The sequence below is a fragment of the Saimiri boliviensis genome, chromosome 4 (assembly GCF_048565385.1).
Source record: "Saimiri boliviensis isolate mSaiBol1 chromosome 4, mSaiBol1.pri, whole genome shotgun sequence".
Classification (NCBI taxonomy): Eukaryota; Metazoa; Chordata; class Mammalia; order Primates; family Cebidae; genus Saimiri; species Saimiri boliviensis.
This window is the reverse complement of record NC_133452.1, coordinates 58575701-58590400: the sequence shown is the minus strand read 5'-3', so window position 1 is coordinate 58590400 and position 14700 is coordinate 58575701. Positions and strand designations below refer to the sequence as shown.

The following is a 14700-nucleotide window of genomic DNA, read 5'->3' as shown; positions in this document are numbered from 1 at the left end:
GGAAACTAAGCCATTGCTGCCAGCCAGGTGAAGAGCATCTGGAGTTCAGTGGTGGCAATGAAAATGAGAAATGACCAGAAAGAATAGATGTTGAGGGTAGAAGAGTTGGGAACTAATGAGCAGTGTGACTTCCAGGTTTTTGGAATGAGTGCCTGATGGGCAATAATGCCAATTAGAAAATGTATCAAGTGGGGCAGGTTTGGATGGAAAGATGAAATGTTCAGTTTGGGACATGTAATTTAAGTAATGAAAATAAAAGCTTTGTTTCTTTCTACCTCTGTAGCCTAGTGTCTAGCCCAGTGTCTGGACCTAGTAGGTCCTCGATAAATATGTAATCAATGAATGAAAGGCAGAGTGTGTGGAGACATCTAGTAGGTTATTTGACTATTTAGGCCTTGAGTACAGCCAATAGATCTTTGAATTAAATCAGTAAATCAAGTAATTGAATACATTTTTGTTGTTGTTAATGAGATGGAGTCTCTCTCTGTTCCCCAGGCCGAAGTGCAATGGTGCCATCTTGGCACCGTAACCTCTGGGCATCTTGGCACTATAACCTCTGCCTCCTGGGTTCAGGTGATTCTCCTGCCTCTGCCTCCCGAGTAGCTGGGACTACAGGCTCACGCCACCATGCCCAGCTAATTTCTGTGTTGTTTTTTTTTTTAGTAGAGATGGGGTTTCACCATATTGGCCAGGCTGGTCACGAACTCCTGACCTGAAGTGATCCACCTGCCTCGTCCTCCCAAAGTCCTGGGATTACAGGCGTGAGCCACCACGCCTGGCCTTGAATTATTTTTAAACTTGGCTAAACTCTATGCCTGATAAGCATAGTCAGTTCAGATGTCTGAATGTCTTATATATGCCCATCCCTTTTTTGAAATGTTTGTCTGAGTGTCACTGTGTTGATGGGACACTGCCCCTCTCCTTTCAGAATCTGTCAGCAAAATGACCCTACATCTTTAAGTAAGCTTTAAAAGCAGCACAATATTACAGATTACCACGGTCATTAAAATTCATCATGATGACTCTGAGTTATCAAGAAGAGGTAGCAATGTTTATTACACAGAAATAGGGAAATAGTTGGCCAAGAATCATGGAAAGTTTTAGTACTTGAAAAGGTAGATTTACTGTTGCATTTCCTTTGTTCACCAACTCTGATAGTTAATGAATGATCTCTGTACCTTATTTTTCATTGTTTCCCTCATTTACTCATTTCTCTAATGCAAGGTAGTACCTGATGATATCTTTGTTATTCTCTGTGGTAAAGCAGTACTGACATACAAGTAGTAAATGATTATAGGACAGGTGTGGTGGCTCACACCTGTAATCCCAGCACTTTGAGAGGCTGAGGTAGGAGGATTACTTAAACCCAGGGCAACAGACTGGACAACAAAGTGAGACCCTATCTCTATAGATTAATTTTTTTTTTTTTTTTTTAGACGGAGTTTCGCTCTTGTTACCCAGGCTGGAGTGCAATGGTGCGATCTCGGCTCACCACAACCTCCGCCTCCTGGGTTCAGGCAATTCTCCTGCCTCAGCCTCCTGAGTAGCTGGGATTACAGGCACCTGCCACCATGCCCAGCTAATTTTTTGTATTTTTATTAGAGACAGGGTTTCACCATGTTTACCAGTATGGTCTCGATCTCTTGACCTTGTGATCCACCCGCCTTGGCCTCCCAAAGTGTTGGGATTACAGGCGTGAGCCACTGCGCCCAGCCCCTAAATTTTTAAAAATAATAAAATACAGCCTGGACAACGTAATGAAACCCCATCGCCACTCAAAATACAAAAATTAGCTGGGTGTGGTGTATGTGTCTGTACATGAGAGGTTGAGATTGGAGGATCACCTGAGCCCGGGAGTTTGAGGCTGCATTAATCTTTAATCATGCCATTCAGCTCCAGCCTGGGCGGCGGAGTGAGAGCCCTGTCTCAAGGAAAAAAAAAAAAGAATGATTATTAGTGGATGGTTAGGAGTAGGAAGTTAAACAGAAGAATGTTGGAATAATGGGCGTTTTTTAAAGTGCTGTGTTTAAACCCTGGCTAGTATTCTGATTGTCATCATTGTGACTGTTTCTAAGTTTTCTTATCTCCACACAACGTTGTTTAAATCTATCAGCCTTTCCTGATAGAATTTAGTTTTTGTGGTTTTGTCTACTTTTTTTTTTTTCCGAGACAGGGTCTCACTCTTTCAGCAGGGCAGGAGTGCAGTGGTGTGGTCACGGCTCACCACAGCCTCGACTTCCTGGCTCAGGTGGTCCTCCTGCCTCAGCTTCCCAAATATCTGGGACTACCGGCATGTACCACCATATCTGGCTAATTTTTGCAGTTTTTTGTAGAGACAGGGTTTTGCCGTGTTTCCCAGGCTGGTCTCAAACTCCTGGGCTCAAACGATCTGCCTCGTCCTCGCACAGTGTTGGGATTACAGGCGTGAGCCACTGCACCTGACATTGTTTCCCTACAGAGAGAATGGACTAAGTCAAGTTTAAAGAAATGAAGGAAATTGTTTAAGTTTGATAGACTATGGAAAGGGCATAGAAACTTTTATATTGAAAGTCTAATACGGGAATGCTAAGCTTATGTCACAAGTGATTGTAAGTGGTCAGAAGGGAGCCAAGCAGAAGGCATCAGAACAAGATTCAGGGCCCAGAGCAATCTTGTAGAGTGACTGTTATGATGCTTAATTTTATTTCTGCTTTTCAGTATGTATTTTGTTTTGAAAGCTATGAACTTTGTTTTACAGTATGCACTGAAAAAACCGTACAGTGTACTGTATAAAAAGTAAGTCATGATTTCTTTTACTGTATTTTAAATGTTTTGTTTCATTATAAAAGTAACCATTTATAGAAGATTTGGAAAACATTTTTTTTAAAGTTACTAAAATTCCTTATAGTTTTTAATATTATAATTTTTTCTTTTGGTCCTTTTTTTTCATTTGTATTGAATGTCCTTGCATAGTTGTAACCATAGCATATATATTGTATTTTGAAATAATTATAAATTTACAGAAAGGTACAAAAATAATGCAGAATTTCCATATACCCTTCACCTGGCTTCCCTTAATGTTGCATCTTGCATAAACATATGCAGTGATCAAAACTAAGAAATTAACACTGATTCACTCATGTTAATCAAATTACAGACATATGGTTAGCACCAGTTTTTCCTTTTTTTTTTGAGATGGAGTTCTGTTGTCGCCCAGCTGGAGTGCAGTGGCATGATCTTGGCTCACTGCAGCCGTCATCTCCCGGGTTCAAGTGATTCTTCTGCCTTGGTCTCCCATGTAGCTGTGATTATAGGCGTGGGCAGTCATGCCTGGCTAATTTTTGTAATTTTTAAATTTGAGACGGAGTCTTGCTCTGTCGCCAGGCTGGAGTGCAGTGGCCTGATCTCAGCTCACCGAAACCTCCAACTCCCTGGTTCAAGCAATTCTCCTGCCTCAGCCTCCTGAGTAGCTGGGTTTACAGCCACCAAATCCAGCTAATTTTTGTCTTTTTGGTAGAGATGGGATTTCACCATATTGGCCAGGATAGTCTCCATCTCCTGACCTCGTGATCTGCCTGCCCTGTCCTCCCAACGTGCTGGGATTACAAGCGTGAGCCACCACATCCGGCCCAGTTTCTCTTCTTTTCAAACCGTCGCCTGGGCTGGAGTTGGCGTGATCTTGGCTCACTGCAACCTCCACCTCCCAGTTCACTCAATTCTCCTGCCTCAGCATCCCGAGTAGCTAGGATTATAGGCACACACCACCACACCTGGCTAATCTTTTATATTTTTAGTAGAGATGGGGTTTCAATATGTTGGCCAGACTGGTCTCAAACTCCTAACCTCATGAACTGTCCGCCTCAGCCTCCCAAAGTTCTGGGATCATAGGTGTGAGCCACTGTGCCCGACCAGTTTTTCTTTTAATATTCTTTTCTCTTCCAGGATCCCATGTTGCATTTAGTTTTCATGCCTCCTTAGCCTTCTCTAGTTTGTGACAGTTCCTTAGTCTTCCCTTGTATTCGATGACCTTGACATTTTTGACAAAGTACTTGTCAGTTATTTTGTAAATTATCCCTCAGTTTGGGTTTAACTTTTCTCATGAATTGATTGAGGTTATGCATGTTGTCAAGAACATTACAGAAATTTTGCACTTTCCTCGTATATTCATCTGGATTATAATCCCATTTCTTAATTTTGTTGCTTAAATTTTTTTACCTTTGGCAATTGGGAACTCTTTTTTTTGAGACAGAGTCCAACACAGGCTGGAGTGCAGTGGCGCAATCTCAGCTCACTGCAACCTCCGCCTCTTGGGTTTAAGTGGTTATCCTGCCTCAGCTGGTCTCGAACTCTGACCTCAGGTGATCCACTGGCCTTGGCCTTCCAAAGTGTTGGGATTACAGGTGTGAGCCACCACACCCAGCTGGGAATGCTTTTAGATTGGTTCCTATGACCTTTCAACATGCCCCCTGTTTTTGAGTACTTCCTTACTTTCGGACACCACAAAATACTGTCTTTCTCCTTACCACAGCCCTGGAATAAGCTAGTCATCCCTCAGTATCTGTGGGTGATGGGTTCCAGAAACCTCCCCTTAGATACTAAAATCTGGGAATGCACGTCTCTTACGTAAAATGGCCTAGTATTTGCATATAACCCATGCACATCCTCCTGTATACTTGTTTTAAAAATGTGCTTCCCATAAAAGTAAGTCACGTATACTTTAAATTCTCTCTCGATTACTTGTAATATCTAATATAATGTAAATGCTTTGTAAATAGTTATAATGCTGTATTATCTGGTTTTTCTTGCTTTTATTTTCTTTTTATTTGTTCCTTTTCAAGGGTACTAGAAGACTATCTTTTTATTTCTTAGTTAACTTTTTTTTTTAGAGACAGGGTCTCACTGTTGCCCAAGGTGGAGTGCAGTGGCATGATCGTAGCTCACTGCAGCCTTAACCTCATGAGCTCTAAGTGATACTCTTGTCTCAAGCTCCCAAGTAGCTGGGACTACATGTGCATGCCACCACACCTGGCTAATTTTTCTTTTTTCTTTTTCTTTTTTTTTTTTTTGAGACAGAGTTTCGCTCTTGTTACCCAGGCTGGAGTGCAATGGCGCAATCTCGGCTCACCGCAACCTCCGCCTCCTGGGTTCAGGCAATTCTCCTGCTTCAGCCTCCTGAGTAGCTGGGATTATAGGCATATGCCACCATGCCCAGCTAGTTTTTTGTATTTTTAGTAGAGACGGGGTTTCACCATGTTGACCAGGATGGTCTCGATCTCTTGACCTCGTGATCCACCCGCCTCGGCCTCCCAAAGTGCTGGGATTACAGGCTTGAGCCACCGCGCCCGGCCTAATTTTTCTTTTTTGTCTTTGGTAAAGATGGGATCTGGCTTTGTTGCTCAGGCTGGTGTTGAACTCTTGGCCTAAAGTAATTCTCCTACCTCAACCTCTGAAAATGCTGGGATTATAAACATGAGCCACTGTGCCTGGCTAATCTTTCTTTGACCACTATCTGTTTTTTTTTTTTTTTTTTTTGAGACAGTGTCTTGCTCTGTTGCCCAGGCTGGAGTGCAGTGGCGCCATCTCAGCTCACTACAACCTCTGCCTCCCGGGTTCAAGTGATTCTCCTGTCTCAGCTCCCAAGTAGCTGGGACTACAGGCGCCCACCACCATGCCCAGTGGTATATACAAAACAAATAAAAATTTTTGGTTTTTTTAGTAGAGACTGAGTTTCATCGTATTGGTCAGGCTGGTCTCAAACTCCTGACCGTGTGATTTGCCTGCTTCAGCCTCCTGAGGTGCTGGGATTACAGGTGGCTCACACCTGTAATCCCGCACTTCCTTTGTCTATGAAATACTGTCAGTCTGTGGTTGTTCGAATCCATGGATGCAGTAGGATGAAGAATCCATATGGACAGAGGACTGTATTTTTCCACTAGAGTATAAACTCCATGAAAGCCAGCATCTTATTTCATGTAGTAGTATAAGATCACTAGTTACTAGAATGGTGCCTGGCATATAATAGGCACTGAATAAATATTTGAATTTGTTTTGAATTGAATGAATATTTTTTAATTGAGTGAATATTTTTTTCAGTTTTTTTAATCTGAATACAAAATTACCTTAATATATTAATTGTGTATACTTGAGGTTATTAAAATTACGGTCACTTTTTTTATATTCTTAGGAAAAATATTACAAGACCTTTTGAGGATCAGACATCACTGGTAAGTAAAAGAATATGATTTAAGAGAGCATATAAATAGTAATTATCTAGACTAATTCATTTGTACTCCAAATTTGTGATTTTTTAAAATTAAAAGTCATCCTGTGTGAGGAAATTTTGATGTAAAATGGAGAGGGAAATACTTTAAAAAATTTCCCTATAGATCTTTCATTTCACTATGGCTGGGAAATGTGTTATTCATTGCCTGCACCGATAGCGTTTTTTATTGATAAAAGTTTTAAAAATTGAATTGCATTTAGGCCAGTCAGGTTGGCTGACAGCTGTAATCCCAACACTTTGGGAGGCCGAGGCGGGCAGATCATGAGGTCACGAGTTCAAGACCAGCCTGACCAACATGATAAAATCCTGTCTGTACTTAAAAAATTTGCTGGGTGTGGTGGTGTCTGCCTGTAATCTCAGTTACTCAGGAGGCTGAGTCAGCAGAGTCGCCTGAACCTGGGAGGTGGAGGTTGCAGTGAGCCAAGATAGCACCACTGCATTCCAGCCTGGGTGACAGAGCGAGAATCTGTCTCAAAAAAAAAAAAAAAAAAATTGAATTTCATTTAAAGAACATAATGAATTTTTAAAAGAAGTTTGCTATAAATCTATTTTCATAGAGCAACTTTGAGTTTTAAAAAGTATGACTCTTCCTTCAGATATTTTTGCCTTTTTTTTTTTAAGACTGGGTCTTGCTGGGCTCGGTGGCTCGCGCCTGTAATCCCAGCACTTTGGGAGGCCGAGGCGGGTGGATCACGAGGTCAAGAGATCGAAACCATCCTGGTCAACATGGTGAAACCCCATCTCTACTAAAAATACAAAAAAATTAGCTGGGCATGGTGGCGTGTGTCTGTAATCCCAGCTCCTCAGGAGGCTGAGGCAGGAGAATTGCCTGAACCCAGGAGGCGGAGGTTGCGGTGAGCCAAGATCGCGCCATTGCACTCACTCCAGCCTGGGTAACAAGAGCGAAACTTCGTCTCAAAAAAAAAAAAAAAAAAAAAAAAAAAAGGACTGGATCTTGCTATGTTGCCTAGGCTGGTCTCAAACTTCTGGGCTCAAGCAGTGCCTGTCTCCCAAGTAGATGGAATTACAGGTGTCTACCACACCCAGCTTGGATACTTTTAAAACAAAGAACACTACCTGAATTACTGCTAACAGATGTCACTTGCTTTGCTAGAGTTAATTAAATCCTTGTTTGAGTGTGTAATCAACCAAAACTAAATGAAAAAGACTAGGAAGTGAAATGAAAGGTTGTTTATAGTAAATGAGGAATGATGAATGGACTTTCAGTGTGTGATGATATTGGTTTCTTCTTTAAGAAAATTATCAGGGGCTGGACACAGTATCTCACACCTGTAATCCCAGCACTTTGGGAGGCCAAGACAGGAGGTGGCTTAAGCCCAGGAGTTCGAGACAAGCCTGGATAACATATCGAGACCCCATCTCTATTTTAAAAATAAATAAATAAATAAATAAAAATATGATTACGTTTTCTTGATAGGAGCCCATTATTTATTTTGAAATAAGGTCTGGCTCTGTCAACTAGGCTGGAGTACATTGGAATGACCTCGGCTCATTGCAGTTTCCACCTCCCAGGCTAAAGCCATTCTCCCACCTCAGAAACAGGAACTGCAGGTAGACAGCATGATGCCTGGCTGATTTTTGTAGAGACAGGGCTTTGCCATGTTGTTGCCCAATCTGGTCTTAAACTCCCGAGTTCAAGTGATCTGCCTGCCTTGACCTCCTAAAGTGCTGGGCTTACGGCTGTAATTATACCCAACCGGGAACCCGTTATTTGTTGTTTCTTTTTTTCCCTTTTTCTTTTTTTGAGATGGAGTTTCACTCTGTCGCCCAGGCTGGAGTGCAATGGTGTGATCTCAACTCACTGCAACCTCCGCTTCCCAGGTTCAAGTCATTCTCCTGCTTCAGCCTCATGAGTAGCTGGGATCACAGGCATGTGCCACCATGCCCGGCTAATTTTTTATTTTTGGTAGAGATGGGGTTTCACTGTGTTAGCCAGGATGGTCTCAATCTCCTGACCTCATGATCTGCCCACCTGACCTTTTTAATGTTCTTTTTCCTTTTAGTTAGCGATTTTAAAAGAAAGAACTTTTGCTTACAATCTCAATGATTAATTTGGTTAAATCAAATATCTTATTGTAACTAACTGCAGTGAAAATTAAGAAAAGTATTGATAAAATACATTTCACTCAGTTTTTTCAAATTACTTTGTTTCATGTTTTTTTATAATCATTTGTTGAAGAGATCATGAAAGTAAAAATATAAGATTTATCTCAAGATTCTGTCTTTCATATACCACTTAATCAACGCCTGGTTTTGTCTTTTGATACCATAATGCTTTTAGTTGCACGACCACTATGTGGTAGTGTTATGTAGTGAATTCTCCAGCACTTTGAACTTTTTTAGTCTAGTGTTGATACAACAGCTTTTCCTGTACTTGAGGTTGTGGCATTCCCTCTCTTTGATCTCCTACCTCCAGATACAGGATATATTTATTAGCTCTATGAATCCCAGACCTACAGAGCTAAAAATGGCTAGGGAAAGAGTGGTTGTGTTAGAAACAGTGGTCAATTGTCTTTTTCCGAGCCTCTCCACACATTTCTTTCACTACAGTCTTGGAGAAATGAGCTTTGCTGTTTTAGAACAAGGGTTGGCAAAAATACACTTCTTACAGACCAAATTCCTCTTTATGTGAGGCTCATAAGCTAAGAATGGTTTTTAAATTTTTAAAGAGTTGGTTAGGCCAGGCTCAGTGGTTCACACCTCTAATCCCAAGCTTTGGTAGAATGAAGTAGGAGGATTGCTTGAGGCCAGGAGTTCTAGACCAGCCTAACACAACATATTGAGATCCCATCTCTTAAAAAAATAAAAAGATTGGCAGGGCATGGTGGTGGGAGCCCAAGTACTAACTACCTGGGAGACTGAGGCAGGAGGATCACCTGAGCAAAGGAGTGTGAGATTATAGTGAGCTATGACTGCACCACTGCACTTTAGCATGGGCAACAGCGTGAGAACCTGTCTCAACAAAAAAAAGAAGAGTTGGTTAACAACTAAAGGATGAGCCTGAAATATTTATTATATGGCTTTTTGCAGATAGTTTGACTACCCCTGCTCAAGAATTTTAAGAAATAAAAAGCAGATTTTGTGGAGAACGAGATAAGTTTATACACACACACACACACACACACACATTCACACGTGTGTATGTATTTAAAACACTCTATATCTGAAGGGCGTTTTATGGAAAGCTTTGGGATGTTAGTCGTAACATGAGAAAGTTTTTTTAAAATTTTAAGAATGTTTTTAAAATTTTAAGAAAGTAATTCCATTGATTTAGACATACAAAAAAAGATATATAGGCCGGGCTCGGTGGCTCAAGCCTGTAATCCCAGCACTTTGGGAAGCTGAGGTGGGTGGATCACGAGGTCAAGAGATCGAGACCATCCTGGTCAACATGGTGAAACCCCGTCTCTACTAAAAATACAAAAACTTAGCTGGGCATGGTGGTGTGTGCCTGTAATCCCAGCTACTTAGGAGGCTGGAGCAGGAGAATTGCTTGAACCCAGGAGGCGGAGGTTGCAGTGAGCCGAGGTCGTGCCATTGCACTCCAGCCTGGGTAACAAGAGTGAAACTCCGTCTCAAAAAAAAAAAAAAAAAAAAAAATATATATATATATATATATATTTTTTTTTTTTTTAAATTGAGACAGGGTCTGTGTCATACAGGCTTGAGTGCTATGGCGCCATCTCAGCTCACTGCAACCTCCACCTCCCTGGTTCAAGTGATCCTCCCACCTCAGTCTCTCGAGTAGCTGGGATCATAGGTGCATACCACCACACCCAGCTATTTTTTTCTATGTTTAGTAGAGACAGGATTTTGCCATGTTGCTCGGGCTGGTCTCTAACTTCTGAGCTCAAGTGATCCACCCACCTTAGCCTCCCAAAGTGCTGGGATGACAGTCATGAGCCATCACACCTGGCCATAAAAAATATTTTTTGAACACCTGCTTTGTTCGAGACATTCTACAACATTGTACAAGGTATTCACATATGACATCTCATGTGGCCTTTGCAGGTTTTTGCGAGAGGTGGTATTATCCTTAAGGATACAGTTAATTCTCAGAAAAGATTATTTGTCCAGATACTTAGTGGCAGAGCCTGAATTCTTGGACTCTCTGACTCTGCATCCCTCACGCTGGTTGTGGACAGGTCAGATGGGGAGTTGTTTGCCCTTTATGCTTCTGTTTAGAGACTAGAATGAATGGTAAACTAAGGGCCCATACCTCAGAGAGTCCTTTAAGCAGTAAAGAAAAATTGAGGGTTATGACTCTTTCATCTGTTCTTTTTTTTAAATGTATATATTAATCTAAGAGGCTTTCCAATTGACTTTTGGACTAAAACATGTTTATTCCGATTTTCTGGCTAAGAGTGGTGATCTCAGTAAAGTGTCTGAGATGTGGAGACTATAGGCATGTAAAAAGAGCTGCCTAGGATTGGAACTCCACACTTACATTTTTTACTACTCTTAAATCTGTAAAGGAAGTCCATACTTCTGAGAGCCAAATGGATAAAATCTCTCTCTCTCTCTTTTTTTTTTTTCCCCCCAAGATGGTGCCGCTCTGTCACCCAGGCTGGAATGCAGTGGTGCCATCATGGCACACTGCATGTAGCTTCCATCTCCTGGGCTCAAGCAATCCTTCCTCCCCGCTCAGCCAAGTAGCTGGGACTATAGGTGCTCACTACCATACCTAGTTAATTTTTTGTAGTTTTTGTAGAGATGGGGTTTTACTATATTGCTCAGGCTGGTCTCAAACTCCTGATCTCAAACTCCTGATCTCAGGCCATCCACCTACCTCAGCCTTCGAAAGTGTTGGGATTATAGGCATGAGCCACTGCACCCAGCCAGGTATATATATATATATATATATATATATATATTTTTTTTTTTTTTTTTCTGAAATGGAGTCTAACTCTTGTTTCCCAGGCTGGAGTGCAATGGCATGATCTCGGCTCACTGAAACCTCTGCCTCCCAAGTTCAAGCAGTTCTCCTGCTTCAGCCTCCTGAGTAGCTGGGATTACAGCCATGCGCCAACACACCCGGCTAATTTTTCCATTTTTAGTGGAGACAGGGTTTCACCATGTTGGCCAGGCTGGTCTCAAGCTCCTGACATCAGATAACCTCAGGTGATCTGCTTGCCTCAGCCTCCCAAAGTGCTGGGATTATAGGGATGAGCCACCTTGCCCAGCCTCATGTGTATTTTAAATGTATGCAATGATAGTAATGCTATCCTGTGAATAAAAGAGATTTGTTCAGCAAATGAAACACCTGGTGTGCTATTCCAAAATGACAGCATAGCAAAATAAATGGTCTTATTTTGTTTATTAACCTAATAGTTTTCATGTATTCTTAGTCTTGAAATGCACATCTTTTCCCTATGTATCCCAAATCAGAAAACTTGAAGTAAAAAGCTAGAAATACTTTGCCTCTGTATTCTCCTTTCTGATTCATTAAGTCTTCATTAAATTCCACTGGAAAAAAAAACTGGTACAGTTGTTTTTTTGAGACAGAGTCTTACTCTGTCCCCCAGGCTGGAGTGTATTGTCACGTTCACGGCTCACTGCAACCTCTCCCTCCTGGGTTCAAGCAATTCTCATGCCTCAGCCACTAGAGTAGCTGGGATTATAGGCGTGCACTATCATACAGAGCTGCCTTTTATATTTTTAGTGAAGATGGGGTCTTACCATGTTGGCCAGGCTGGTCTCAAACTCCTGACCTCAAGTAGTCCACCCGCCTTGGCTTCCCAAGTGCTGGGATTACAGGTGTGAGCCACTGACTCAGGCCTGAGTTTAAAGATAAGATTCTTTTTTTTTTCTGTGTATTTTTTTGTTGTTGTTTCTGAAAAGCTGTAAAGGTAAGATTCTTAAAGTTCTTAAATGGATGCATTGACTAAATGGGATTATTTTGCTTTATAGGAATTCTTTGCAAAGAAGTCAGATTGTTCTTTATTCATGTTTGGCTCCCATAATAAGAAGCGGCCAAATAATCTAGTCATAGGTAAGTATAATTCACTTTTTAATGTTTTCATTAAAAGTCAACTGGTTAGTAGCCGTGAATTTGTACGGGTCTGCCGAAGCTTGGTTCTTGCCTCTTCAGAGAAAGAACTCATCCAACGGGCATAGGCAGAGTGAGAGACTGAGGCAAGTTTTTTTTTTTTTTTTTTTGAGACAGAGTCTCACTCTGTCACCCAGGCTGGAGTGCAGTGGCGTGATCTTGGCTTACTGCAACTTCCGTGAGGCAAGTATTTGAACAGGAGTGAAAGTTTATTAAAATGTTTTAGAGCAGGGGCTGGGCATGGTGGCTCACGCCTGTAATCCCAGCACTTTGGGAGGCTGAGGCCAGGAGTTTGGGACCATCCTGGCCATTGTGGCAAAACCCCACCTCAACTAAAAATACAAAAATTAGCCAGGCATGGTAATGCATGCCTGTAGTCCCAGCTACTCAAGAGGCTAAGGCATGAGAATCGCTTGAACCTCGGAGGCAGAGGTTGCAGTGAGCCAAGATCCCACCTCTGTACTCCAGCCTGGGTGACAGAGTGAGACCCTGTCTCAAGGAAAAGAAAAATTATAGAGCAGGAACAAAAGGAAGAGCGCCAAGCAGGCAACTCGAGAGATTCAAGTGTGCTATTTGGCCTTTGTGCTGTTTGCCATTATATGTTGGTATGCTTCAGGGGTTTGGTGTCTCTCCTCCCTTGACTTTTCTTTTTTTTTTTTTTTCTTTTCTTCTGAGACAGAGTCTTGCTCTGCTCTGTTGCCCAGACTGGAGTGCAATGGCTCAATCTCAGCTCACTGCAACCTCTACATCCTGAGTTTAAGCAGTTCTCCTGCCTCAGCCTCCTGAGTAGCTGGGACCACAGGGGCCCACCACCACACCCAACTACTTTTTGTATTTTTAGTAGAGACAGGGTTTCACCATGTTGCTCAGGGTACTCTCGAACTCCTAACCTCAAGTGACCCCTCACCTTGGCCTCCCAAAGTGCTGAGATTACAGGTGTGAACCCGCGTGCCTGGCCTCCTCCCTTGATTTTTCCTTGGGATGAGCTGTCTGCCTGCACAGTGGCCTGTCAGCACTTGGGAGGGGCCACATGCACAGTGTGTTACTGGAGTAGTATGGCTGCTCATATGATGCATAGAGCAAGGTCATATACCTGTTAAAGTCTGCCATTTTGCCTCCTAGTTTGCATGTTTGAGCCCACTCACTCAACTCCTGAGATCTTAACTGGGAAATTGCTAATCACTAGCCTCAGGTGTTTTCTATTTCTTGGGAGCCTACCTTTCCCTGCACTGGCTGCAACCAATTACTATTTTAGAGTTTAGTAATTGATCATCACCTGATGGTTGCCTATCACATGATGGTTGCCTGACATTCCTGGTTGGGGTGAGTGGGCAGCCTCTCTTGTCTTGCACATGTCTGCCTATCTGTTGTAACAAGATCTGTGACTCAGATTAACTGATGGTGTTGAGGAATCAGGAATAATCAATAAGCTGTAAACTAGTTTGGTGGGGTCTTTTTGCTTTCACCTTGCGACATTAAAAAAAATTTTTAGTGATGGCTGATCACTAGCAGCTCGGGATTGTAGCTCCCAGTGAAAGCGCAGAGAACGAGAGGACGCCACACTTGCAGACGAATTTTTGTTGCTCATGCACCAGGAGATTCCAAGTGGAGGAGCCCCATGGGTCGCCAGCGCGACTCCTGTGGCCTTCGAAGCAGTTTTGCCTTGTTTCGGAGGTTCTTGGTGCAGAGTCAGAAAAGCACCATCAATCCTAACGCTGTTTTAGCCAGCGCAGTGGGTTGCTCGGATTCTGATACTGGGAATCAACAAGTTGGACGTCCACTCAGAAAACCAGTTATAAAGACGGGGATCACAGTTCCTCATCATCAACAGAACAAGACCTTATGGAGAACGAGTGTGTTCCATTAACAGAAGCAGGCTTCAAAAGGTGGATGATAAGAAACTTCTGTGAGTTAAAAGAACTTGTTCTTTTTTTTTTTTTTAATGAGACGGAGTTTCGCTCTTGTTACCCAGGCTGGAGTGCAATGGCGCGATCTCGGCTCACCGCAACCTCCGCCTCCTGGGTTCAGGCAATTCTCCTGCCTCAGCCTCCTGAGTAGCTGGGATTACAGGCACGCGCCACCATGCCCAGCTAATTTTTTTTGTATTTTTGGTAGAGACGGGGTTTCACCATGTTGACCAGGATGGTCTCGATCTCTTGACCTCGTGATCCACCCGCCTCGGCCTCCCAAAGTGCTGGGATTACAGGCTTGAGCCACCGCGCCCGGCCAAGAGCTTGTTCTAACCCAGTGCAAAGAAACTGAGAACTTTGAAAAAAGGTTTGATGAAATGCTAACAAGAATACACAATTTAGAGAGGAATATAAGTGAATTAATGGAGCTGAAAAACACAACACGAGAACTTCCCGAA

General features: G+C 42.4%; 1 protein-coding gene across 5 annotated transcripts in view; it reads left to right on the top strand.

The window, feature by feature from the left end:
* Positions 1-14700, top strand: part of RPF2 (ribosome production factor 2 homolog) — a 61216-nt gene that overhangs the window by 7554 nt on the left and 38962 nt on the right. For 4 of the 5 annotated variants that reach the window (XR_012517221.1, XR_012517222.1, XM_074397602.1 and 1 more), the window contains 3 exons: positions 2738-2775; positions 6164-6203; positions 12194-12275. Coding sequence is in view for 3 of the 5 variants with exons in the window: in XM_074397602.1 (XP_074253703.1) it covers positions 2738-2775; positions 6164-6203; positions 12194-12275 (160 nt within the window). In the remaining 2 variants the exon portion in view is untranslated. The remainder of the gene's footprint in view (positions 1-2737; positions 2776-6163; positions 6204-12193; positions 12276-14700) is intronic. The other variant, XM_074397603.1, reaches the window with a different exon arrangement.